Raw genomic sequence first — 26878 nt, 5'->3', positions numbered from 1 at the left:
CACAGCGCTGCCAGGGGCAAATCCCAGAGCAGCCGGTTGGCTGCCAGCTTGGATTGCGGAGTCCTCCAGGGCTGGGGGTTTCTGGGGGTTTCAGCCATCGTTGCCTCCGAAGACACCAACACGGTCTGCAGAGGCTTTGTGTTGCAACGCAGAACATGCCTGTGTCTGGTAAATCAGCGACAGGAGAGCAGCAATTCCCGAGCACCACCCGGGGGGCCGAGCAGCTGACTGCGTGGTTTCAGCCAGAAGTCACGGGCGGAATATTGCCTCTCTTCTTTCTTCCTTCCTCCCTTGCCAGGTTCTCCCCTTCCCCCACCTCTCCTAACACATTTGAAAGGCTCCTTGTGTATTAGTTACAGAAAGAAAAAAAATATGCAACTTTAGGAAATTCCTTTGCCTTGTCAGCACTGGAGTTTTGCTCAATTTCTTCCCCAAGACCCGAGCCGTCAGTGTAGCTGCCAGAGCACAAATTCCCACTGTACATAAGTAAAGCTGTTTGCCCGAGTTTGTGTGGCATGATTTGCCGTGCTGCTGTTAGCCTTGGCTTCACGCAGGGGAAAACGTCGTCTCTGAAAGGGGCAGCTTTGAGGGGGCTCAGAGATACACCAGCCCTCCAAGGGCCTGCGCTGCTGCAGCTGCTCTGTGTGGGCAGCTCCAGGGATAAAAACAAGCCGTAGATGGGTCTCTTCCTAACGGCAGCCGAAGTCTTGCTCCAGCGCCAGCCTAAACCACCGGCTCGGCACACGAATATCGGACCAATAAAACAAACGGGCTCCAGTAAGTTGCAGTCGGCGAGCAAGTTCCTGCGCATCAGCAAAGCCGTTGTAGCTGTTCACACGAGCGTGCCTCGTTACGCCGGCGGTGAGGTGCTGTGACCCAGCGTCAGCCCCGGTGAATGGGAGGCAGGCTGGCGTGCTTCATCTTGCAGTCAGGTGAGCCCAGAGAAAGCCTGGGCGGTGAAGACAGCTCAGGCGATGGGCAGGAATTTGTCGTGCTGCCCTACTGCCTGAGCCTCTTGGCCGGGAAAAGAAAATATAGCGTGGCAGACGGAGCTTGTCTAGATCCCAACAGCCCTTCTTCTCCCTGCTTTCCAGTCTACTCTGAGGCAAAATTAATTCAGATGAATTCTCCCCCAGTGTTCCTTTAATTTATTGTAATAGCCTCCATGGGTCCTCACCACAGCCTGGCCACTCTTGTGCCGGGAGAAGGCACACCACAAAGGTTTCAGAGACCATCAAGCACACACAGCAGAAAAAAGAAACCTCGGTCGGCAACCAGGGCCCTGTCTCAGTAGGCACTACCCACACAAGTCTGCTAAGAAATAATGCAGCTCTCACATGGTTTATAACTTCATTAAAATATGCTGGAATGGAGCTGCCCTTGGAAGACGGCAGGAGAGAGACTAGCTCCCTCCTCAAAGCAAGAGCTGCCTGCAGTGAGGAGGGCAGTAAGGCCCACAGGCAGCATTCCTCAAACGATGGGTGGCTCCTGAATTGTTAAGTGGTTTCTTCCAGACACTGTGAAATATTCATACCTTGAGGGAAGATTAGTTTGCTGACAGTCATAACACTGGCTCTTCCCTGAACATGCTGATGAAAAGAGGAGCAGCTCTTTATCGGCTGACATTGTCTCGCTGTGTCCTTGTCTCTTGCCTTTTATTTAGATTGCAAGTTCTTTATAGCAGAGACCATCTTTCATCCTCTTTGCAGGGTGTCACACATAAGGGGATATTGTCCATGACTAAGGCGGGAGGATAATACAAATAACATCATTTCATGGCGAGGGGCACACAGAGGTTATCACTCCTAGAAACTGCAAACAAGACTGCGGTTAAAGCTCTGACGAGCTCAGATGAGCAAATCTTACTACGATGGCTCGAGATGCAGCTGCAGAGCTCAAGAGCGACCCTCCTTGAACAGTGAGTGGTCAGACTGAGATCTGCAAAAGATTGACCCCCCTGAGCCAAAGCTCCCAGAAGCTACTGACCCAAACGTCAGGAAAAGAATACTTGTCTCAAACTCGGTACATCTTAAAGAACTGCTGGTGGAATCGGGAGAAACCTCCATCCATCTCGAGCTAGCTTAAAACCAGTTCAGCCAAATGTGACCAAAGGGAAGCTGCGTTTGCTAAACCCAGATCTGTAAAACCAGGACTGAGCAAAGGCAAATGTGGGAACTAAAATGGCTCCTTACTCCTAAAGCGGGAAGGTGCTCTGGGACCCTCACGCACTACAGAAGGAGGAGGCTATATTGAAACCAGGGCAGTTATCAACCGGAGAGCACAGACGCCAGCAGTGGAGCAGAGGAAGGGCATCAGGCAAAAAAAACCAGGCAGGACGAGGTGACTGGGGAGGCGGACACAGCCAGAGCAGCAGCACTGCTCCAACCAGACACTGAGTCCACCAGGCAGGGAGTCTCCTTTTGCCTTCTCATCTCTCCAGTAGGGTAAACCTATGAAATCTGGCTTCTTTGTAAATTATCAAGCCACCCTACAGTAAGACACAACAAAAGTAACTGAGCAGGTGAGGGGTCGTGCACCACGGAAATCAAAGAGTAAGAATTGTTTGTTGTTAGCAGAAGCCAAAAGCTTTTTAGGGGTCCTTAGGACAGACAGGAGAGGACACATCCCCCAAAAGATGGTTCATTTGCCTGTTCTACCTTAAGAGAGCGCAACCCTTCAAATCCCCGGCAAGCCATATTAACTCGGCCATAATCCTTCCCCCTCGTGCCTCACAAAACTTCATCAAGTCATTATTGCCAAAAGGGCGCACTACGCACAGATGTGTTCAGCTATTAATGGGTTTTGCAACTATTTTCTGTCTAGCACGATAAATGACGAACAGAATGAGCACGCCCTTGGGTTTGACCAGAACGCTGTTGAAAAGAGAAGAGGAAAAAAGCTGTCTGGAAAGGCAGAAGGAAGGTGGTGATCAGGTGCCCGGGAGAATCCTGAAGCAGTGATCTTCCCTTGCAAGCCTGCACATGTCTGGTGCCGATGCGAGTCACGTCACTGAACTGCTTCACTCAGCCATGTAGTACAAGCACCGAGGTTGTGCCCTGACGCTCTGCGGATCCAAGCTGGAGCAGAAGTCACGGCAAAGGGTCGTAGCTCTGATCTACTGCTCTAACTGGAAAAAAACCCCAACAGACTCGCTGTTCGGCACAGTGAAGTTTGTATGCCTCCTTCTATGCCCTTTTTTCAGTTTTATCAGTTTTTCTGAAAACTCATTAACTTCCCTTGGCTACAGTTACACTTGTTGCTTAATTGCTACTTGTGATGAAACCAGGCCGTGGAGACCACAGCGGATTCGTTACCTCTCTAGGTTAAAACTTTACTACTGCAGTTTTCAGGACTATGTAACGCTGGTGGCAACTCCCCTCGGACACCACTTAGGCAGCCCTGGCTGCGGTAGACCTCTTATTGTGATACCATCCGTTAAACTGATCTGACTTCCTACAATATTGCTGTCTTGCAGGAACAAAGAGAAACAAATCTAAAGAATGAGAAAAAAATATGCTACGTTGAAGAAATATCCCCAGGGCTTCGGGACTGCCCTTGAATGACCCTCACAACTCGTGGGCTTTTCCAGTCCCGCTCTCCTTTTCCATACGGCGGCTGGCAGGGGAGGTTGCCTCCACAAGGGAAACAACCAAACTGTTTGTTGATTCTCCAGTGCCTTGTTTCCCATGCAGCTTTTGCACCGCTGGAAAAGGACCAGTGGAAACTGCTATTAAATTTAGCTGCTATGGCTTCGTATTTGCCTCATACAAGTATTAATGCCCACAGAAAGCGTGAGACGAAGCAGAGGGAAAGCACTGCTCAATGAACAAATGCAAACAAAATGCAGAACTCAAGAACGGACGTTGCCCACAATTGCTTCCTTCCCCAAATCATTGCAAGTGAAATGAATTTAGAGGAAAGAACACCACAAAACATACATCAGCGATGCAGTTTTTAACTTCGTGGTGTAACTAGGAAGAATGATGACCTGCTTCCATCCCAGGGCTTCTGTGGGCTTCACTGTTTCCGTACTCCGTGGGTGCCAGGTGCGATGCTTGCACAGAAGTCCTTGGAGCTGGACTTCTCCTGGAGGCTCTGGCCAGCCGCTGGAAAGAAACTGCAGGACTGAGAGCAGCTACAATTGCAATATTATTTGTACCATCTCCTTTGGTTCAGAACACATCATTATTAGAGGCTATTTTGTGGGCCCTCTTCCACATTAGTCCCTTAAGACAGGCTTCACTGCAATTATTTTTTTTCCTATTTGGCTTTCATTTAGGAAAACTGAAAATCACTAAGAGGAGAATTACTGCCAACACTGACCTTTATTGTCACCCAAAGACACAAATCAACTAGGTGCGACACACAATTTCATTCCCTTTTTCCGTCTTTTCTTTCTTCTACCAAATAAATATTTTAAGGTAATGAACATCAGCTCAGCACTGAGCCTGTAAAGAAACACAAAGGGGAGAGGAATTAGTCACAATGCTAATAATTCAACATTATAGCAGTAGAAACATATATTCAAAAGTTTCATTTTACAGTATTTGAAGTGCAACAAGTCATTTAACAACCAAAAATGCTAGAAACCAGCATCCAACAGACTGAAGACCACCACCGGCAGTAATTCAAAGCAATGCCAAGCCCACAGGGAGCAATTTAACACCATTCTAGAGGGGACTTTCTGGCATAAAAAGAAAAATAAGGCAGTGCACAAAGTGGCTTGGAATTTTAAGTTCTCAAAAATAGTAGTTGACAGTATTGTTATGAAAACAAATGGAAGATGGAAGGGGCTGAGGAGGCTGGGAGAGGGGAAACAACCCACAAGGCCAGCTGGTCCCTTGTGAAAATATCGACTGAATTGCAGCATTTTGGAATTACTGGTAACACAGCAAACAAAAAAGGTAACTGTTTAAAAAAAGGTGACTGCGTGCATAATCCAGGGCTCTTCATAACTCCCTCGTTAGCTGATGGATTCTTGAATAAGCATTCTTTCTTTCCCCTCCTTTTTTTCATTGAACCGAGTAAAACTATTTGGCCAAGCACCAAGCTGTACTGACTACTGGCGCTCATCTCCAGGCCTGTGCGTAGGTCACTACTTCAGCTAGGGATGTCATTTTTCGGGACTGACGTAAGCTACAGCACAGGAACAATTTTATCATCCTGAACATCTTTCAGGCAGGGACACATCTCCAGGTCCCGCCAGGAAGGCCAGGTCTCGAGCCCCTCAGGTTGCAGCCCGACAGCTGAAGCAGACGGGTGCGATGCGTCACGCCGATGCAAGATTGGGAGCTTCTGCAACAGCGCGTCAGGCTTGCCAGAGAGACGCAGAGCTCAACAGAAAGTGCTCACCTCAGACCCTTCCTCTCCGAGGAAAAGGCACGTGTTAAAAGCATCCACAAAGCGTGACAGCTGACTGACACGGACCTGAGCAGGGAGGTGGTTCCCACTCGCCCCTAGTCTTCCCACCCCCAATATTTTAAATGCGATAATAAAAAGAGCATCTGCCTTAATGAGAAAAATCACGTGAACGTCCCTGGCCTGCTGACACCGCAGAACCGTTCAGCCACAAGCAGCTGTACCGACACGCGTGTGAAGCTGCCCTCGCGCTGGCTGTGCAACCAAGCCCATCCTCCAAATTCAATGCATCTGAGGAACGGGTGAAATTCAGTATTGTGTGACAGGAGAAAAAGACATTTGAGAATATCTGTTTTGTGACATTTTCATACAGACATGGTTCCTGGTTTCCACAGCACCTCTTAAAACCACACGCACTCAGTAAGGAGACATTTATTCCACTATTTGTGTTTTCAAATTTTTGGTACAAAGTTTATTTTCAGAAGTTCCCACATGATCCTTTCTTCTACCAGCATCTTTTAGAATTTTTCTATCTCCGATTTATTTTATCTGTTGAAGCAAAAGCAGTAATTGCTACAGAAAGCAATAATGGCAATATTACAAATATTTTACAGCAGCATCCATTCGTCTCTTTGCCTCAAAAAAATAACAAAAATAAATCCAAAGACAAGATCCCGACTGCCACAAAGGCTTAGGTTTGTAATATCCAGAAGTATGCTGCGTTCCCATATACGAGTTGTACAAGTCCAGCACAACTTTCCAGGTTTGTGTAGAGCCTGATAAATAAGACACAGAAATATCAGTTACGTTATACTGTTTCTAAGAACTTTTACTCTGTAAAATGTTTGGTCACTCAAAGCTATAAGCTTAATCACATATCAAAGAACATAGGCAATAAAGCCCATCTTACTAGAACATATAGTATTAGGCCAAACAAAATATAAGAGGACAAAATCTAGTGGTCACTGAAGCCTCTTCAAAAAAGGTCTAAAACAGAATGTTTCCATCATGTATCAGAATAAAAACGTAGTGTATTAAAATTTGATTTATTTTTTTTTTACAAGCTGTTTTTTAACCAGTCTTCTATTTACAGTGCAGAACTTCTGCCAACTGCAGTAGTTTAACTTTGGCACAACACTAAGTTCCAATCCTTTTGAGCATTCAAGTCCTGTGTGTGTCCAAAAATTTTCTTGGTTTCACGAAAGATTAGGCCCATTCACAGTTAACCAGTTATCTTGAACTTTTTCAAGAATTGCTTCCCCTTCACCACACTGGGCAGCTACAAAGGAAAGACACTGTAAGCTATTGCATCATTCAAAAAAAACTCTTCATTCTGAACAGGGACAGTATTGTTGCTTCCTGTAACATCACATACACCAGACATCACACAGACGGCTACGTACTGGACACCTTCTAAAAACCTTGCTGGTCGTTAGTGAATCGTCTTCCTCATACTTCAAATACATAACAATGCATTAACTTAATTTCATTTCACATGTCAAACAGGACATTTAAATATATTGCAATACATTATAGAAAATTGCAAAGCGCCATCATTTCTGTAAACGAGATCGACACTTGCTAACTCTCCTGTGCACATGAAGAGCAGTACCTAGTGCCACGCTTCCTATACAATATAAAGCCTTCCCAGGTAGGGCAACTCCTTTTAGTGCATTTCTGTACAGACTGTAAGCATACATGCAGATAGCCAATGATGAAGAATTGGGAACACTTTTGTAAGCTGGAACTGGAGGCAGGGGGAACATTTTGAAATCATAACGGAGCTCTTGTGGTTGATCTTTTCGTATCACAGATGATGAAGACTTGAATCTTGTGTCATTCTAGCAGATTCTTTAGGGAAGGTTTTGTGATAGGTATCTAGCATTGAATAAGCATAAGGAAATACTTTCATCAACTGGGACACAAGTATTATGTGTCGTAACACATTCTGAGTTATGCAGAGTCCAATGTTCATATAGTAACGTTATCTCTAAAATGCTTGAGAAACCCCAAATCATTTTTATGCCACAGTATTATAACCAAGAATCAGTTACTTTATCCACCACTGTAGTGCCACCTGTTCTAGAATAAAAGAAAAAAAAAAAGGCAAAAAAGAAAACACAAAAAGAAGGCAGCCTCTCTCTTCCCAACAAGCGTCAAGTCGGAAGCAGAGGTAAGTACCGTTGCTAACCACAACACAAGGATCAGTGCTGTAACCCAGCCAGCACGCTCCCAGGCGGAGATCCATCTCGCCTGACTTCAGATGTCTGTTGTGTCTGCGGCCACCAGCGAGCCTGGGGTAACAGCCAACGGGGTTCAGGGTGCCGCTCATCTGACCACCGCCAGGCATCTGGGACAAGCTGGCTCACACTCGTTAGGTACACTGACTAGCTACGGTGTCCTGCTCAGATGCAGACATCAGCATGCAGTCAGACAAATCTCGCCTTAATGCATGAAAAGTGCTATGGGACCCTCAGTCACCACTCTACATTTTGCAATGCTGCGTAAGTCATTTTTGCAATGACTATCCACTGAAAAAGTGCAGATGCTCTTCACCGCAGAAGGAGAAAACCCCCCAAAAGCTCAGATCATTAAACTTGAAAATACTGGCTGTAACCCACCAGTGCTTCAAAATCTCCCTTTTTAAAAGTGGGCAAATGACACAGAAATTTGAGCTATTGTGTGTATAAGTAGCTATTGAGGGGATTTTCCACTTTGTTACAACTTTCGTTTTAAACTTTTCCTATAGAATTTTAATACATCACCAAACCTCAAGTAACTTGACCCACTGTGTCATGCTACTTGGTAAATCTACTTATCCTAGGATATCACAAGCTTGATGGAGAACACGGGTGTAACCCAGCACTGTTCAGCGCAGGGAACCGAGCCCTCTACTAGCCCTTCCCATCTCTAATTTACACGACCGTCCCAGGCATCATGAACAACGCTCAACAGTTTTACTGCTCTCTGATCATTGATACTATCTCTTCATTACTACTGAATGTAGGCAAAATTATTTTCCAAGAAAAAATAAATTAAATCAAAGAAAGTAGCTATATTTCACTGCACTCTATCTTTGTGCATTCAGGTTAGGGCAGGGATAGTTAGTATTACAGAAGTTTAAAGATTATCTTCTCTCCTTGGGAGATATGAATATAGACAGATACGGGAGTCAGGTCGGGGACACAAATCGATACTGTCATATTTACAGAAGCAAATACTGATATCCAGCCTGAATACACAGTACTCTCTTAAGTGCAAAAGGGAAAATGCTCCCCACCTTAAAACTACAGCTCGGTTACTCAGCAGCCAGAGACAAGTTGTCAGAGTTACCGCTGTGCTCTCATTTCAGAGGAAAACGGAGGAGGAAGAGAGCGTTCGCATCTTTGGGCTTTCTGGCCTACGGGGACTGCATAAGGCCATGAATCACTTTGTACGGGCTCCAGAAATGCTTTCGCTGCTCTGCAGAGGAGAAGGGAGTGCATTTGCCTGCCTCAAGAGTTCCTTGGCGAGCAGGAAGAAAACAGGCTTTTGCCCAAAGTCAGCAAATCATCCATTAGAGGAATTAATGTCATGTGCGGACACTGCAAGAGTTTCCTGCCCAAAAATCAAAGTTACAGCCAGACCCCACATGGTATATAACATCACAGAAAAACAGTTTTTAAAATAGTACTGGACAAGGTTAAAAAAGTGAATGGCCTCATTTACTATAGTGTATTAATCTACTAAATTCCAATCATGAGGTACTAGATATCTTTCCTCTCCTTTGCTTTCAAAACAAAGCAGAGGTTTCTATGTGCTGAAAATGAGTGACTGCAATACTTTACTTGTTCTGTCAGAACAGCAAGAGTAGAGCTTGTTTTGCTTATCAGCCTTTCGGTCAGCGAATTCTGAAGGGCAATCGAAAGTCAAGAGCCTTTAAGCTTCTACATTTTCCCTTCCTTCCACTTACAAGCCAGCACTCTGTTAGTTCATTCAAACCTCCAGGGAGGAACAGGTCTGACTTTCTTTTTACAACAAACGCTAACCTTGGGGTCATCGAGAGGTTGGTACTGGGAAGACAGCACTGTTTAAGATGGAACCGTGCTCTTTCGTTGTACTCGGAAGCAAGAGCAAAACACGCCATGAAGCAGCACGATACAGGGACGGTGAATGCCTCACCTGGCTGTGACACTGCTTGCTTTCTTTTAGCCCCTCTCCCTCTCCATTCTGGCACAGGATTATCTTTACTCCCTCTTTAGCTAAATTGCAGAGACAGCAGTAACTAGCGTCATCAGATCAAGAGCTCCTGGCAGAAACAGCAGACGAAGAGGAAAGCTCTACCTTAGCTCTAAAGGAACAGCAAAGACTGAGAACAAACCAGCCACCCAGAGGTAAGATCTCAGCAAGATCAAAGAGCTCTTCTGTCTCCCTGACAATGACAATCACTGAAGCCTGGCTCCCAACTAGCTCAAACCTAAGAGGCAAAGCTCCACAGAAACACAGAAGACATACACCAGGCTCACCTACACGCAGTTCTCCACTGAGCAGGGAAATCAACAAAACCCCACATGGACACCCACCCCAGGGCAGTGGTACTTTCTTGCCCCTTCCCTCCCCACTGCCAATGTAGCTCAGTCCAAGCAGCTTCCAAAACATCTTGCAGGTGTGCATAAGCCACAAGTGGGAGCCGGGCTGCAGGGGTGCACTGCTGACGAGCACAGCAATGCTCAGAGTTGTCATAAATTAAGACACTTGCTGATGTGCTGAAGCTCAGGAAGTTTCCCATATGTAAGTGGCAGAATGAGAAGGCACCACGTCCTCTCCACCCACCAGGTGATCTCTGTTTCTTTCAGGTGACCATACAGAGTGCCTTGGGCACCTAGCAAAGGAGAATCTGGGCTAAACCGCTGGTACCAGTAGCTCTCACTTCCCACCAGCCACGACCACAACTCATGGATGAAACAGACCAGCACACTGACAGCTCTTTCCAATGCTCCTCCTACCAGTCCTGATGCGGGAGGCCTCTGGAAGGAGGCTCCCAGTATGCAGTGCAAATATGCACATGCTGTAAATACGAAATGAACTGGTAATTAATGGACTCTGTTTGCTCAAACAGAAATGACAGACAGATTATGAGCAATAATGAATGCATACAACTGCTGCCTTCAGGCTAAACCCACCCAGATTTTTGTCATCCTTGGCACAACTGAAAGGCTAACAATGTGCACGCAGCCCAGAGGAAATACAGATACTCAGCATCTCTTGTCAGCTGGTCCGCAGCACATGGTTTAATTTAAATTTTATATTCTGCGAAGAGATGGTGCTCCTCAATGGGCCGTAAATACTATAATAACCAGTGAAATACATGGAACTGTAATATTTACAGCAACTGAAAATCTGGCCCAGTATACATCAACCACCATGTCTGACTGTTTTACTGAAAGAAGATGTCCAATCCAACTATATTTAGTTTGATAAACAATGTATTTCCTCTTCCTGTGTTTTTCAGACCAGATGTGCTAAGGCCTACCATTGTAGCTGAGTGTTATTTAACAGAACACTGCCAAAATGGAAAATTTCCCAGTTTAATCATATAATTAACTTGGATCTTTATTTTTTACTATCTTTTAAAGAAGGTCAAATTTAATGGTAACCTAAATGCAGTCCCTGCTAACAAAAAACGGAGATATTTGGGGAGGTTGCTTGGGTGGGGTTGTGGTTTGTTCCCCCCCCCCGAAAGAATATTAATTCTGGGTCAACCTTAAGGATTAAGGCAACTCCAGATTTTGCTTGCATATTCCCAAGGATTTTAAGGATTTAATATTTTTGGAAACTTAAAAATAGCATCTCCTTCCCTACTAGCCTTGTCCTTTCCCACTCAGCAAGCACTGATTTTTGACCCTGTATTCCCGGTGGAGCTTGAAGCTAACACAAGCCTTATCTGCTGGCATCTGCAACAGCCTCATCCATACCATCATCACAAGCCACATCGGAACACCCCCCAACCACATGCAGCAGCCAAAGCTGAAAAGGACAGATCCTGAGCTCTCTTGCACCACCTCACAGCCAGAGTCATAAGCACTCCAAGGAAATACGCTGACAACGCAGTTTTGCTTCATAAGCACTCCAAGGAAATACGCTGACAACGCAGTTTTGCTTCTCCCCCACCCCAAAGTTAAACCGAGGGATTCTTGGCTAGTCCTCTCTAGCACTGCTGGCCACTTTGCCTTTTTTCTTTCCAGCAATGGCAGGGAAACTGTTCCCTGGCTTCCAAGACTCGAATCGGTGAGGTGCAATCTCAAACAGTCAGAAGAGCTCACGCTAGTAAACGGCTTTCAGGCAGAACATCCTCCTGCAGCTCAGGCAGCCTGTTCAATCTGGGAGCAGAAGGACAGCTACAAGCATCCAAAGAGGAAGGTGAGCTAACAAAACTTTTTTTGTCAGATGTTATTCCCTTTCTTGCTTTGGCTTGGGTTTCACCCACAATCACGTATGAAAAACAGATTTAACACAGACTCCTCTGCTTCAGAAAATCATGACTAAAAGGACTTTCTTGGCCTTTTGACAGTTATCACAGTGAGAAAGAAAGAGTAATTCCAGATTAGGTTTTTGGAAATGTAGAAACATTAGGACACATTTTCTCTACCCTAATCTGCCTCTCATTGGTCATCAGATGCAGAAGCCTACAGAGAAGATGCTGACAGATGTGCCAAGGGAGATTGCGAGTGTCCTTTTCATTAGTGTCAGTGTAAAAGCAGACAATGCTGGCGACAGCACCACCAATTAATCATCATCTTTTGACATCTAAATATAAAGTAACTTCTCCCTAAAAAATGCAGACCGACAACAGCAAGGCGACAAACGGCTCTTCCTTGGAGTACTAGTTCTCTAGTATGCCAGACATCTGCCTAAACTAACTTCATGAATTTGGCCCATTGTTTTTAAGTTGGTAATTCAGACTCTGCTATGATTTCAATGTCTTAAATGGTTCCCCCCCTCTATTTTTATGACACTTACTCGAGATGTAGATGTTTCCTATCAGATGAAACTATTTCTGGAGTTTAGTTCAGGTAGATCAAACCACCTCTAAAAATAAGTGCATTCACCCAGCAGCCCTAAGAACAATTGGCACAGAGGCGAGCTCATTCCATTCGGATGAATTTAAGTTCGATCTGCACACAAACCATTCAACTGGGCTATCGCTGAAGCACAATTGAACACTAGGATGTTTACCATTCCTAAGCATCCAAAAGCCATATAACTTAATTTTTTTTTGAAAATTAAACATCATGTCATTGCCACAACTTACTTGAAAACCTTCCTTACTAGCACCTGAAGACACTCTTCGTCTCTGTATCGGTGTATTCTTACAAACTCCTAGGCAACTCTGAATGACTTCTAGGCAGTTTCTGCCTCACGTTCACCTTAAAATTCAGTGTAAGATTTCAAGAAATTGTTCTTTTTAGCTAGAAATATACATACTTTTCTTACCATTTCCAGCAAAAGAAAGAATGCACAAGCTAAAAACTGCATCAAGTCTGTCAGGCATTTAAATTAAACTGATGTAGGATACACGGATTAAATGTAATGAAAAGCATTTTCTAGCATTAGACTCCTTCAGTTAGCTCATAATTATCAACAAGAAACATTTCAGCACAAGTTCTGTAAACCCAAAACACTCTTTAGATATGCAAAAGGTGCCACTATCACCTCATTTTCTTAAACCAAGCAATCCTCACCCCTAGGTTCACCGATTCCTTTGTCACACTTTTCCCCGTCTCTTTTGTTTCGAACTCTTTCCTTAAGAAACAAACCCAGGCCTTGAAACCTTTCAGGTGAAGCGATGTTTGCAAAAGACATCTTAGGTTTTTGTATTTTCCTCCTTCATGAGCAGGCAATGTTCTCCTACATCAATGAAAAAAAAAAGTGTCTGTATTTTTTTGGAATTAAACACATAAGGCAATTAAATATTGAGAAGCAGTCATGTGAATGATTAACGTGAACCTTCCCATCGGTAACGTGGAAGAGGAGGAGCTGAACTGCATCTGATTCACAACCCCATGTCCTAGGCTAGGCCTGAGGATGTCCACCTCTTGTAGCAAGGAAGCAAACAGTTGTTGCCTGCACAGGAAGCATCTTGCCCATGTTCTTTTAGGTGGAAGGAAGATGCTAAGCAGGTGCTTGCTAAACCGAAGGCCATGAAAAATCATTTGGCTCTTCACCATAGCATCAAACCTAATTCATAGGTTTTTTGGCCCCCAACTCTCAAATTGCACATCAGTCTGATTTTGAAAGTTTACGCTTAACATGTCGGGGGGGTTCCCAAGTATCACTATCATCTGTTTCTTCCTCATCTTCCTGATCTTCCAGCATTTCGTCTTCCTCCTCATTCTCATCAAACAGCTCTATTCCAAGTTCTAACCTTCTCTGCCTTTCTGCAAACCACTCTCTGACCTGCTCATATCCCATGTGAGATTTGGCTACCAGTTCATCGAGGTCTTGCTCATTAAGGAATTTGTGCTTCATATAGTAGTCCTTCAGGATTGCTGTTCCAGTTTTGAATTTTATGACAGACACACCTCTGTCCCAGCAATTTAACCTCTTGCTGCCCCGAGGCCTCCCCCGAGGCCTCCCTCTCCCCCTCCCTTTTGGTCTTCCTCTCCCTCTCTTCCTTGCAAAGCCTTGGCCGTTCAGACTGTTTGCGTTGGCGCTCTGGTAATAATAATACCACTTCAGTCCACCATTTTTCCAGGCATAGCGAGTATCTCCAAACCAGCTCACAATTTCTGATCTTGGGAGCCCAGTTTCTTCTGCCAGCTTGTTGTACTCTTGTGGAGATGGCCACTGAGTACGGACAAAAGAACTTTTAAGCATGTGCAACTGCTCCGGTGATTTTTTGCTTATTTTGCTTGAAGCGGAACACCCTGATTTTGCTCCTGCTGCTCCATCTCCCACAGACGTTTCTCCAGCCTCTTCTTTTGAGCTGCAGGCATTGCTCTCATTCAAGTCAGCTCCCTCTTCCTTTAAGGCATTTGATTTCCTTCTTTCTGTGAACCAGGCATCAATCTCTCTCCTGGTCAGTTTGGTTTGGGCTCTTAACCTGTTCATTTCTTCATCAGTGAGGATAGGGTTATTAAGAAAACTTGCCTGGAGGACTTGCAGCTGTTCAGCAGTCTTCTCTTTGAATTTCTGCGGGGTGAAATCAGGGAAAGCACTCCACGATGACTTGCTCTGTGGAGCGACTCCCGTTGGGGACTCATTCATTTCATCGCTTGAATCAATAACAATGGTGGCACATGAATCACTGTTGAGATGAATCCCGTGATTATTCTTTGAGTTCCTCTGATTGTAGCGTGTATCGCTGAACCACTTTTTGATCTCTCCTTTAGTCAGGCCCGTTATTTTCATAAGTCTAACAATTTCTGAATCTTGAGGAAACTGATTTTTAAGGTAGCTGACTTTCAATTCTGCCAGTTGTTCCTTAGTTTTTTTTGCTCTGATGCCGAAAGAGTCGGGATTCATCAGCGCAGATTCATTTTTGATAGGCTGAGGGGCTGGAACGGCAGCTACTTGTTTGGTTTCTGCAACAGGCTGAGCAGTGTGAATCTGACTCTTCTGTAATTGTGTTTGGTTTGGGACCCCTGCTACAGTCAAAGCTATTGGGGCTGTTACTGGTAACGTATTTGCACCTGCAACTTGAGTGAGAACAAGTCCTGGCTGACCAACTATTTGGCATGTCTGTAAAATTGAAGGTAAACCATTGCTAGCGGCGGAAATGTGTGCTGGGATAACGGTAATTGTCTGTGGCACAGTATGCACGGTGCCATTAAATTGTTTCCTCCTTGCTTCCTCCACTTCCTCCGGTGTCCAGCTCACACCGTGTTTCAGACGCTGGGCAGAAAACCATATTTTAATCTGTTCCTCTGTGTACTTAGCTTGAGTGGAAAGAACAGTGATTTCCGACATGGTTGGATATGGGAATTTGTTGTAGGTGTTCAGCAAAAGCGGATTGTTATCCAAAGCACTATTATAGGCTGGAATGCTGTTTACAGGTATTAGGACTTTTGGAATCAGGTTGGAGTTCTGCGGAGCCGTAACAGCTGTTATAACTTGTGCCACCCCAGGCTGAAGCACTGGTGCTGGATGCACTACCGCGCTAGCCACATCTGCTGCACTGCAAACAACTGAATGGCTTGCTTTTGACTCGGAAACTGCCGGTGCTGGGTTTTCTACTGCTTCTTCGGAGTTTGGCTCATTTTCAGTTCCCTTTTCTTCACCAGGAATGTCATCAACTACATTGTGGAAAACAGCGATACGTTTAGTCTCAGTTTTGTTTTTCATCATTTTCATAATAGGAGTTTTGCTAATCGAGATCCCTGATGAGGGGACGTCAGAAGAGTCGGCCTGTTCAGCATTTTCTTCTCTAACAAAACTCCCATCAAAAGTGAGATCGTTTACTGTTTGCTCAAAGATTGTCTGATTATTACGTTTCACCATGGTTAATTTAAAATTCTCCTCTCCAGGATGGTACTTCAAATTGTGTTCTGAGAGCGCATCGTATCTTTTGGTAAGGAAATTGCATTCTACACAAACGTAGGACGAATTTAATACTACGTTGGGATGTTCTGAATCCACGTGAAAAGTAAACATATTGAGATCTGGTGTCTGAAAAGTACAGTATTTACACTCGTAACCACCTTCTACTTTATTCGTATTTTTCTGATTGTCTGAATCCACGTACTCATGAACATCCTCATCACTTGTTACGCTCTCTGCTGTAGGGTTATCTGCTGGCGCAAGTACAGGTGGTCCTTCCTCCAAGTCTGATACCATTTCTAGATCCAGATCCTGCTCGTTGGCTAAGACCATGCACGGTGTTGTTGATTTTCGTTTACTTGCCATGCCTGTTATGTGAAAATGATACTGACTGGTCAGATACAGACTTAGCTTCAAGCTCTTCTTGATCAATAATAATGGCTTTCGGTACTTCAAGTCAGTATTTGTAAAGTCTCAACATTTATCCCATTAGCAGCTTTTCTTTTGTAGTGCAATCATTAAAAATAGATAGTTGAGGATGAGATGTTGAGACACACTGCTGTAAAGTCCACATCCACCACCTGCAGCAAAGAGGAGACAGTGGAGTTAGTTCAATTTAAAGCGTAACTTCTATTCTGCTACATGTCACGGCTTAAGGTGATGCAATCCTTTGGGGTTCAGTCTGCCACTGTTCATCCCCTGAAACCAGCAGACCCATTCCAAGAAGAGATACTCAAAGCCAAGTTAAAACAGGCAAAATCCAGTCCACCTATTACAGGCTTAAATTTTAGTTCATGTCAGCACAGTGAACGGCACAAAACACAGAACAGTGTAAACCAGGTAACTTTCTGACCGTTTCCCTTTCTTCAGAAGCCGCCTTCCTGGCGCAATGCTGAGGTCAATTGTCCTACATAATTTTTGCAGTCTTGCCTTTGGACTGCTTTGTCTCAGCTATGACAACTTCTCTCAACTGCCCTGTGAGCTCAAGTCAGAGGTTGTGAAGGGTCCCAGAAAAGGCAGGTTTAGAGTGTTTTTCTATTGCATTATATATGCGAGCGTGAGCATGTGCAGGGCCTTTCTCCCAAGTCTGAAAACAGGCAAAACAATGCCTTTTTAAGGCACTCTGACAGACAAAAGATCTTTTCCTCCTAGCTCCCCAAATGTCATTCTCCAGTTGAAGACCAATCCCAAACCAATCAAAGTTGATTGCTTGCACATGGCAATTAACTAAAAGCTGTTTTCATGCCTCTATGCATTAACAGGGATATGATTGATTGTGTGAACTGTACCAGAGAGAAAAAGCATTAAAGACTGATATAAGCACAAGCCAAACAAAATTATGTATTCTGTTTAGAATTCCTTGTCCATTTCTAAGAAAAACTACCACCAAAGAAAACTACCACCAAATAAAGTTGAAGCCTACAGAAATTCAGAGAATAACTATAATTTTAAATAGCATAGACCGGAGTGAATTTTATCCCACAGGGACCACAGCTAGTCTGTTGGAAACGATGTACAAACTTCTGCAGAGAGTTATAAACTCTGTAATAGTTTTAGTCTTTAAATAACATCAGACACTGATTTCTCATACCAGAAATCCCATAGGTACATGGCTTTTTAGACAGTGGAATGTCATCTACTTCCCCACATGGGAGCATGCTCAAGTTCAAGGGGAATACTCAGTAGCTGTTTCAGAAGGTTCAGAAAGTGAACAGCATCTAACAGGTTAAAAACAGAAAGCCAGCTTTGCTCATTACAAAGTCTTTAAGAAAAAAGACCAGTGTAAAAGGAAGAAAAGCAGTTACAAGAAATGTGAAGGGGAAAAGAAATAGTATTTTTCACTGTATGATAAGATGATTCTTTCTTTTTTTGATTATGGGAGGGCTGAGGCTGTGGATAGGAAGGAAGGTAAATAATTTTTAGCTTCGTATTTTTTCTTTAGGCAAAAGACAAATGTGTTCATCCATAGCTGCCACCCAGTCCTGCTCCATAAGCTGTTTCTGAAACTGCATGCCTCACCTCACTTCATAAAAATCCTCCCCTAATGCTTCTAACAGTCACCCTCTGCTGTACTTTTGTGCCTACATTCAACGTGCACAGCCTGACATGATAGGCTTTTTATGCCAAGGATACGGTTACACGGCATTAAGGACACTAACAATGCTCAATAAATCTTAGGTACCATCATTCCAGGATGACAATTCTCTAACAGTACTGGAGCTGAAAGATGCCATTCTTCCACAAGTTAATGCTGGCAGTCTGTAAAACTGCACAGAAGCATACAAGATATTTATTTTAATGTATATACAAAGTACGTATTGCAGGCCATCTCATTTATCTTCGCAGCAAGAGAACCATGAAGCAAAGCTAAGCGGATCCATTTGTCTCTGTGTCCTGAGGGAGGAGAGGTAGAGCCTTATTAACCGTACTGCTTCTCTGTGGGGCTGGAGGACTCTCGACAAAAGACAGACAACTGCCAAGATTCAGTGTTAAGCAATGCTCTTGGGGAAGAGCTGGGCGGTATTACCTAATCTTTCTGTGATCTTGAGTAAAATTTCAGAAATGCCACAAATGCCCATTTTCAAAAGCTACTTCACAGCTAGTTTTGCTGACTGAAGTTGCAGTTGGAGAAGCGAGTGCCTCATCCCTAGCGCAGCACACAGGATCCACAGGCAGTGCAGCCCGAGCAAGTGTAAGGGCGTGCTGAGGGTCCCGTTCTGCAACAGCACAGGGCACAAGTAAAAGCAACGTTTGACCTGACAATGCAGTGTTGTATGCTCGAGATAAGGCTGGAGATAATGAGCAAAATGGGAAACCTGTACAACAAATCAGTGTTCTTTCCTGTAAGCCTACAGGGCCACGTGCAACTGCATCACCTACAGCCTTTCAGCTAAATCTCTGCATCACACACACCTCTGCGTGCTGTGGGTCGGTTTCGCTCACAGTGCACAGGCAGATTATCCTACCCCTCCACTGCTTACCAACGGAGCAACACGTTTCTTTGATACAAGCAGGCCTCTGAAAAAGAAACCTGCACCTATGCTCTTCTGACTACATGTAAGGCTCTTCTTTAAAGGATGCTGTGATTTCAAAATCCTGTTTAACTGGGGGCTACAAAGAGCTACGACAGCATTCACTAAAATCTCAACAAAGCGAGATGCTTGCAACCCTTCCCAGCGTTCTTTCCTCTACAGACTTCACAGAAACCTTCATTCCCTCCTCCTCGGCACTCAGGGGATTATTCCATCTGTAGCACCCCGCTTGACATGTTCTCTCAGTTTACCAAGGGATTGTGAAAACTCAACACTCAAAGTAGTTTATCAAACCAATTATGCGTCACCCTTGTACTTCAGTTCCTCTAGAACACCTCTCCTGTAGTGCTCACAGGAATGCATGTGGGACCTTGCCGTGTACCTTGACTTCAGTAAGCTTTGCAACATCCTGGTCCAGCAGGCCAATTACTCCAGCAAAAACTGAAATCAGATTGGCTTGACGTAGTTTGGTTTTGACAAATCCACCTTCTTAAGAATCTTGTTACAATTCTACAGATTCCTATAGACTGATTTTTAGTAAATTCTTCCTGTGTCATCCTGGGAATGAAGATCCCATTAATCAATCTGTGATTCCCTGCGTGTCCTCCTCCTCTGCTCACGCCTCTCCCTCATTCAAGACTAGGTACTATGTTTGCCTGTCTCAAGTCCGCTGAGACCTCCCCCCACACTCCACGAATTCCTGAAGATCATCACTAATGGTTCAGAGATTGCTTTGGCTTGTCCCCTACATACCTTAGGGTCAAATACATGGCTTAGTATTGTTTGAAATTTTCTGGGCTTATCTGGACTGTATTTTTACCCCTCGCTGTTAAAATTGGCACCATATTACGCAGTCTGGTTTGTAATGAAATATTCCAGGTGTTTGCTTTATGTCAAAAGCAGCATTTTTCAGTGAAAGAATCTGAGAAAAACTTTCAATTAGTTGCACTTCTCATCTCTCAAGACATTCATCACTGCAATCTCCTTCTGTAATTTTACTTTGGATTTTCATCCAATTGACATTCCTACCAAAACCAGCCCAAGAAACAGCTATTTTTCCAGGAACATAAAAAAGTAAGTGCAGGTATACTTTTTTGAAGGTCCAGGATCTTCTATTTTATCTTTGAGCAGGCAATTGCTCAGGACACTGCTCTTCAGAAACGGACCATAAACAGTTAATAACCCCAATTCATTAATAATTATATTAAGACAGATTTATTACAGAGTGGAATTCAACATTTAAATTTGCCTCTATAGTAGTTTTGGATAAAGACTTCTATAAATATTTTCTAAATGCAGGAAGGAACCTTCTGCCCCTTTGACTACAGTTTAAGCAGGAAAAGACAAAGGTTTGACAGCAGAAGGCACACGTAGAAGAACCCGTTTGTAGCACAAATTTTTACCCACCTCTTCCTTCGCTCCCCCAAACAGGAGTAGCTGATACAGCAAGAAAATAAATGACTATACAGAAAATGTTCACTGTCTGTTCAGGTTGCATGCTTTATGAAAAGGCTTTTTTCCCTGCTTGCTGTATGACCCTTCCATCCAGCATGCAGGAAAAGCATGCCAACAAAAAATCCAAACCCATGTAATGTGATTTTAAGAATATGCACAAACAGGGTGGCTCAGGAGAAGGTGATGCAGTAGAAACTGCTTCAACTTTTAAGATCACCTTGATTACAAATTGCCTATGATCTCTCTGAACACAGAAAACGTTCTGTCTTCTCCATATAGCATCTGATTAATCCACGACAATACGCAGTTGCTGAACTTTTGTTTATCCTCCTCCTAACTATTACCATTTATTCAGAGTAGATGTATCCATGTCAAAAACTATTCTGTGCAGAGCTCCCTATAGGCTAATCTGCTCTGATCTGTGCTGCCTCTCCGCGAGAAGGGTGAAGGACTTTCTTTTATAGTGCTGTTTTCTTCAGTTGTTCATTATCTGAGAAGTTCAAGGGCATTGCTGCTTACGACTCCAAAATAAAGCCAAATCTCTATCTAAATCCTGCAAGATTCACATTTGATTCCCGGTTTAAAATGAGGTCCAGTTCTAATCCAACACAGGAGTGAAACTTCTCAAACTGGCGTCAGCAGGACTTCACGTGTGCTGCAGAGATAAGGGCACGTTTTGGGTCCTTGCCGCATCACAACTTGCGGCGAGGGAGGCACGAACCAAAAGCTGCTATGCTGCCTGCCCACACGCAGCTTCGGGGCACGCCGAAGCCAGACCCGGACTGGAGCACTGCAAAGCAGACACGGAGCCCGGCGGAGGCTGAAAGGAGCCTGCCACAGGACAGGCAACTGGAGTTTCTCGGTTACCTCCTATCCCCACTGGCTTTAACAGGTAACAGGCAGATCAAAGTAGATTTCCAGAATTTCAGGCCAGAAGTGACCACTAAGTGACCTAGATTATCGTTCTCTGTTACAAGATACCCTCCAGGCACCTCTACAGTGAGCGCAGTAACTTGTGCCACTGCTTTTGACACACACAGCCATACCCAGTTTTTATGTCTGATCATATAGAAGCTACCGATCAAACCGGACAAGTACTTAGTAATCACGGGTGCACTGATGAAGAAATACCTTTAACATACATGCTGCGTGTCTCTGCTCCTCAGTCACAAAAGCGTGTCTTTTCTACGCGATCCGGTCACCTTGGCAGCTAAACCTCACACAGACAGGTCTTTCTTTTTTGACCTCTAAAGTGTTCAATTCAAACTGTTAGCCCTCAGTACTTTCAACATCAGACATCTCTGCACTGAAAGTGAGTATGAGACTTATGTAAATGCTTATCAATGTCAGCAGTTAGGGATACTTTTTTTTCGCATAGTTACAGCTCTGTTTTGTTTTGCTTGCTGTGCTGTTACATAGAAAAAGGAAAGCAGGAAGAAATCAATTACTAATATGAAAGATTTTTAAATGCATTTTGGGGTGAATAAACATTTAATTCAACCCCCAAAATGTTTCATACAGGCTTTTAAAAAAAACAGAACAGTAAAAAAGGATTCATTTAAGAAATGGTTTATCAAAAAAAGTTTCTCCTTAAAACATGAAAAACAAAAGGTTTTATTCCCCTGGTATTTCCTTCTTTAAAACGAAACAATCTGGCACAGACATGATTTCACAAAATGTTCCTTTCGACTTGAATCTGCATTTTTTTTCCCCCCAGTGAAAAGATTTCTAGAGACCTTCATTTTCCCAGGCCCTAGTCTAGTGCTGGAAGTACAAGACCTTCCTTTCGCTTCCCCGAGTTTGTGTCCCCAGACACCTTTCAGCTTCTTCAGAGACCGAAGCAGCAGTCCTACAGATGGTCTCCTTCACCAGATAGCCCGACTCATTCTCTAATCATCCCTCGTGCTATGCAGGAACCCCCGCGCTTTTAAAGGTGACACAGCTCAGCACAGATTGTCTCCTTCTCCTCCTCCCCTCCTCCACTGACTGCAACTAACTGTACGCGCCCTCGTCACATTGGAAACCAGATTTCAAATCGGCTGCTATCTGCTTTCATTAATATTTGCTTGTCACCGCAGCAAAATAACTTCTCCACAGCAATTAACAGTCTTAGGAGCTCTCTACCCCTCAACAAGTGCGACTAGGTCTCAGGGCTTACCAGCTCCCAAGGCTCCTGCTAGGCCAGGGGCATTTGCAGGAGCGCAAGAAGCAGCAGCAATTGAAGGACTACACTGATTCACGCCAATACAATACCCTAGAGAGATAGAAGAGGAGAATCCACTTAATACAGGTGGTTTAAAGCAGCCTGCAAGTGCGCACGATGGACATAAACTTATGATCGAGAGCAAGTAAAGAAACATCCTGCAAATTCTACCTACTCTAAGGTGGTGATACACTATGACTCATAACTCTGCCAAATTTTTTTTTTTTTTTTTTTTAAACAGCAGAATGCATTTCTCAGACCTCAGGGCTAGATCCTTGCCAAATTTCAAGTCCCTATGTCAAATCCCTGAGGCACAGAGCTGTTCAGAAAAAAAAGTTAATACAGCTTTTACATCGAGATTGCTTCTCTCTCCCTGCTTGCTTCCCTCCTCCCTGTTAATTTTGCTCTTGAACCAGCTGAATGTTCCCCAAAGATCAATGAACAGAGAACAAAAGCAGTCTCCAAACAGAAACAATGTGTGAGAAATTCTCATTTCAACAATCATAAGAAACTGAAAACAGGGACTTACAATGGACTCACCAGGTGACACTAACACACACTGCTGCATGCTCCACATGTACACGCAGACCTGCACACACCAGGATACAGACCAGTAATTTAAGTAACTTGTAAAGGATCCCAAAATACTTGAAAGAAATGTGTGTAAACCCAGTGTTTTTATAAGCCAGTGTTTTATGAATGAGGAAAAAACAAGCATTTGGAGTGTCACTTGAAAAGCAAAAAAAATTACCAGTTCTACTGCGTGGGCCTAGGTTAGCGCACGTCAGGGTGAAGACTTCAAGGCACATTATCAAGGCTGCAACTACTCCTTAAGAGCCCCCTCTATCACTCAGGCCAGCATGGGCTTCTGCTCACACATGCTTCCTCAGAACCTCTTCTGCATGCCCTGGAACCACCTGCTTCCCACCCCACACCCTCCTTAAAGCCTCCTCCAGCCTCTTAGGTCTGCCTCCACCTTGTGAGAAGGTCAAGGAGTGCAGAATGCATAAGAAGTCCTTTATTTTCTTTGCCACGTGATTTGCTTCTCCACTTAGGAAGTAAGAAAATGTGACTTTGGAGCCGATATTTTAAAAGTTTTTTATTTTTTTAATGTGGCTCCAGAACGCTTGCACGGTCATGTCACAGCTTTACAGTTATAAGCTGAATCACATGAACTAAGGACAGACAAAACCAAGAATTCACCCAGTCCCCACTGACAGACTCCTCCGTACTAGAGAGATGCAGAAAAATTTTGTGGTCATGCTTGCAAGCACAGCTGATCTTACATGAGTTTTTCAGGATGTTATTCTCTGACGTGATCCAACCAATGCTGGCCACACAGCAGCACTTTCACAAAACAAATACAACGTCTAAGTTTTCCTCTCCGTATTCAGGGTACTTGGTCACTGCCTTTAAGTGCCAGTATTCCCAGTGCAGCACTAAACTGCTGCCAGGACCAGGTGAGACTGTCAAGCTAGCTCAGGTTTACCTGCCTCTCACTGCAACACCAACAGACTCTTGGTCTGCTACAGACGAATGTCACTTTTGGAGCATCTCACCGCTCGCAAGGGACTGCAACCAACTGTCTGGAGAGGTTGCGGAGATCTGCTGGGAACTTTTAAGGAATTTCCACCCTTGTAAGTTTTCAAAACTTGGTGAGACCCTGTATCCTCACGGTTAACTTTGCTTTGAGCAGGAGGCTGGACTAGATGATCTCCCAAAGTCCCTTCTACTATAATTTTTCTCCCCAGCATTTTGGGATGTTTCTGCTTATAACTAAAAGGAAGGAGGGTGGCCCACGCTGGCTGAATAAACGCTCGCTGCAGGTCTCAACTATCTCATAAAATACCACTGAGTACCAAGTTAACCTTTGCAAAAAGCAAAGCATTTTTATTTGCAACAGTGACCTGACTCCACCCCCCTGCTGAGTACTGTACTGTACGACTCGGATCCTCCCGCTGATTTCTGTGGGAGATAATGTCTTATTCTGCATGCGACAAAGACTGATCCCCCCTCTCCCCCCCGCCATCATGCATTCACGGAGTGGATAAACATCGTTTACTGCCAATCAGTCCAGTGACAAAAAAGGTCAAAGACAGGGGACTACAGAGCCTTCCAAGTATAACATGCGGAATAAAAAGCTGAATCTCAAAGTATGGTCACCTGCAGGAGTCAGAGGGATGACTGTGTACTCAAGTTATCACAGAGTAATGAAGAGTCTTAGAGTCAGCAGGCCAGAACACGTATCCCACGGCCCAGGGAGCCAGAGGCTTGCAGTTACCATGTTGAGCGTGTTCTACTTCACAAGTGCTGCCTGACCAGGAGCCCAGCAACAGCCTGACGCTGCCCCACACAGCTCACCTAAACGGAGGCCTTCAATGCAGCTGCAACGCAACCCAGCAAGAAGCATCAAGTTTGCCACCAGACTGGTTCCCTGCTCCTCTGTCACCCAGGCTGATGCCCGAAACTTGGACTGGAAACCTCACCTCCGTGACTTACTTTCCACCAGAGAAGTGACCACTCCTCACAGCTCAGAGCCCTGCTCGAGAGGACAACCCCCAGTTTGGGAACCACCAGCCGGGGCGAGCCGGAGGCTGCACCTTCTGCCCTGCTCTGCTGGAGCTGCCTGTCACATCAGCAGCTCTTGCAGGAGAAACACAAACCTCTGATGCTTCATCCTGGCAGGGAAGTGGGAGAGAGGATTGCCGAAAACAGACTACCCGGTTTCACTTTTCATCTCTCACGTGCTAGTATAACGGTGGAAAATTAGTACAACAGGATTTGAGTGGAAAGTACGCTGTTAACTAACACACTGTGCTCAAAATGAACCGATGAGGGGCTGCCTCCTTTTCTGCATTCAACACCATCAAAAAATGCATCTGCTCTGTTTTAAAATATATAGGTAGTTTAAAGCTACATAACTATCCCAGGGTCAAAATCATACTCTCACTGATTTAAAGGGCAGTAGAATTTTATTTAAAAATACCGTATGTGTTGATAAACACACATTTAAGAAACAAGAGAAAAGCCTAAAAACAATTACACAGACCAAAACAGGACAGCATCAGAGTTGGGGCAGGGGAGGAAGAGAAGACTCAGTATTTTGTTTAACCCTCCTATTATCTGGAGTAGGAAAGTCAAAATCAGTTTTAGTCATAAACACTTTGTGAATTCCCATTAGTGTTCCAAGAACATATTCCCTCATATGAGTAACACCTATCTAATTTACCAACATTAAACCAGTCATCCTCATCAGCAGCACCGATGACTGCCTCAAATACTGTTCTGACTGTAAACAGGTAAGTTCTTCTTAATGGGATAAAAGTACCGAGAAAAAAAAAAAAATCAGTATTAAACTGGACAGTTATAGTTCATGTAATTACTTTTCTTTAGAAGCAAGTTGTCTTAGTTAACAAAGTGGGAAATTCTTGGTGAAAACACTGAATTAGTAGCAGTCAGTGACTAACCTTATACACAGACACACACTTTGCAGACACCTGCACTGAGTGAAGATACGCATTCTTTGCTGAATGACAGAAGTGTCCTGCCTCAAAGCTGAAAAAGATGGACAGGTTGTTTTTTGTGCAAGATCTCAAATTCATGTTTGAGCACGAGCTCTGCCAGGGCTAAAATCTTAACAGACATGGATACGTCAGCACAGAAACAATAAATTTTATCTAGTAAGTATAAAGAAGTATCATATTTTGTCTCATATATCCATAGGATTAAAAAAAACAGTCATGCTTGGATAAATGTATTCTTACATATTTTACTGATTTACAGTAGTTTAATAATACAGACATGTTATGCTGTTTAGGGGTATTTTTAATTAAATTTTAATTTCCAATGAAATGCAGTTTGACATAAATCGGGAATAACAGGAACTAATCATTAGCTGAAAAACACAACACGCGTAATCCACTGTTTTCTAAGAAAATGACAAAAAGAATTAATACTCTGAGTGCATGTTGAGTTAAAGGGCTGATAAAATAAAATACTCACCGATATAATTTAATCCCTTTACAAAACAAAACACTGCAAACTACCACGATAACAAACGATGAGACTCATTAGCCATCTATGCAAGTTATCAAAAGCACAAATGCAAATCAAGATCAGAAGAAATAATTTAAATCAAGGTTCCCTACATGCAGATTTAAACTGTGATTAGATCACCTATTTTAAACCGTTCTGATTTCTATCCATTACTCCAGTTCCCATATATAAAGATTCCTTTTGAATTAATACATTAGTTAAATGGTATCTGGAGAGAGACAGGAGAATACAAAGACTGGTAAGGAGAGGCAAGACA

At 43.8% G+C, this 26878-nt stretch overlaps 1 protein-coding gene across 9 annotated transcripts in view; it reads right to left on the bottom strand.

Annotated features, from left to right (window-relative positions):
* Nucleotides 1-5775: 5775 nt before the first annotated feature.
* The window catches only part of ZHX1 (zinc fingers and homeoboxes 1), a 28094-nt gene continuing 6991 nt past the window's right edge, over nucleotides 5776-26878 (bottom strand). For 5 of the 9 annotated variants that reach the window (XM_075415609.1, XM_075415608.1, XM_075415607.1 and 2 more), the window contains one exon: nucleotides 5776-16457. In XM_075415609.1, the coding sequence (XP_075271724.1) occupies nucleotides 13618-16242 (2625 nt within the window). In that variant the 5' untranslated portion in view covers nucleotides 16243-16457 and the 3' untranslated portion in view covers nucleotides 5776-13617. The remainder of the gene's footprint in view (nucleotides 16458-26878) is intronic. The other 4 variants (XR_012763379.1, XR_012763381.1, XR_012763380.1 and 1 more) reach the window with 4 other exon arrangements.

The sequence above is a fragment of the Opisthocomus hoazin genome, chromosome 3, assembly GCF_030867145.1.
Source record: "Opisthocomus hoazin isolate bOpiHoa1 chromosome 3, bOpiHoa1.hap1, whole genome shotgun sequence".
Classification (NCBI taxonomy): Eukaryota; Metazoa; Chordata; class Aves; order Opisthocomiformes; family Opisthocomidae; genus Opisthocomus; species Opisthocomus hoazin.
This window is presented reverse-complemented; position numbering and strand designations above follow the sequence as displayed.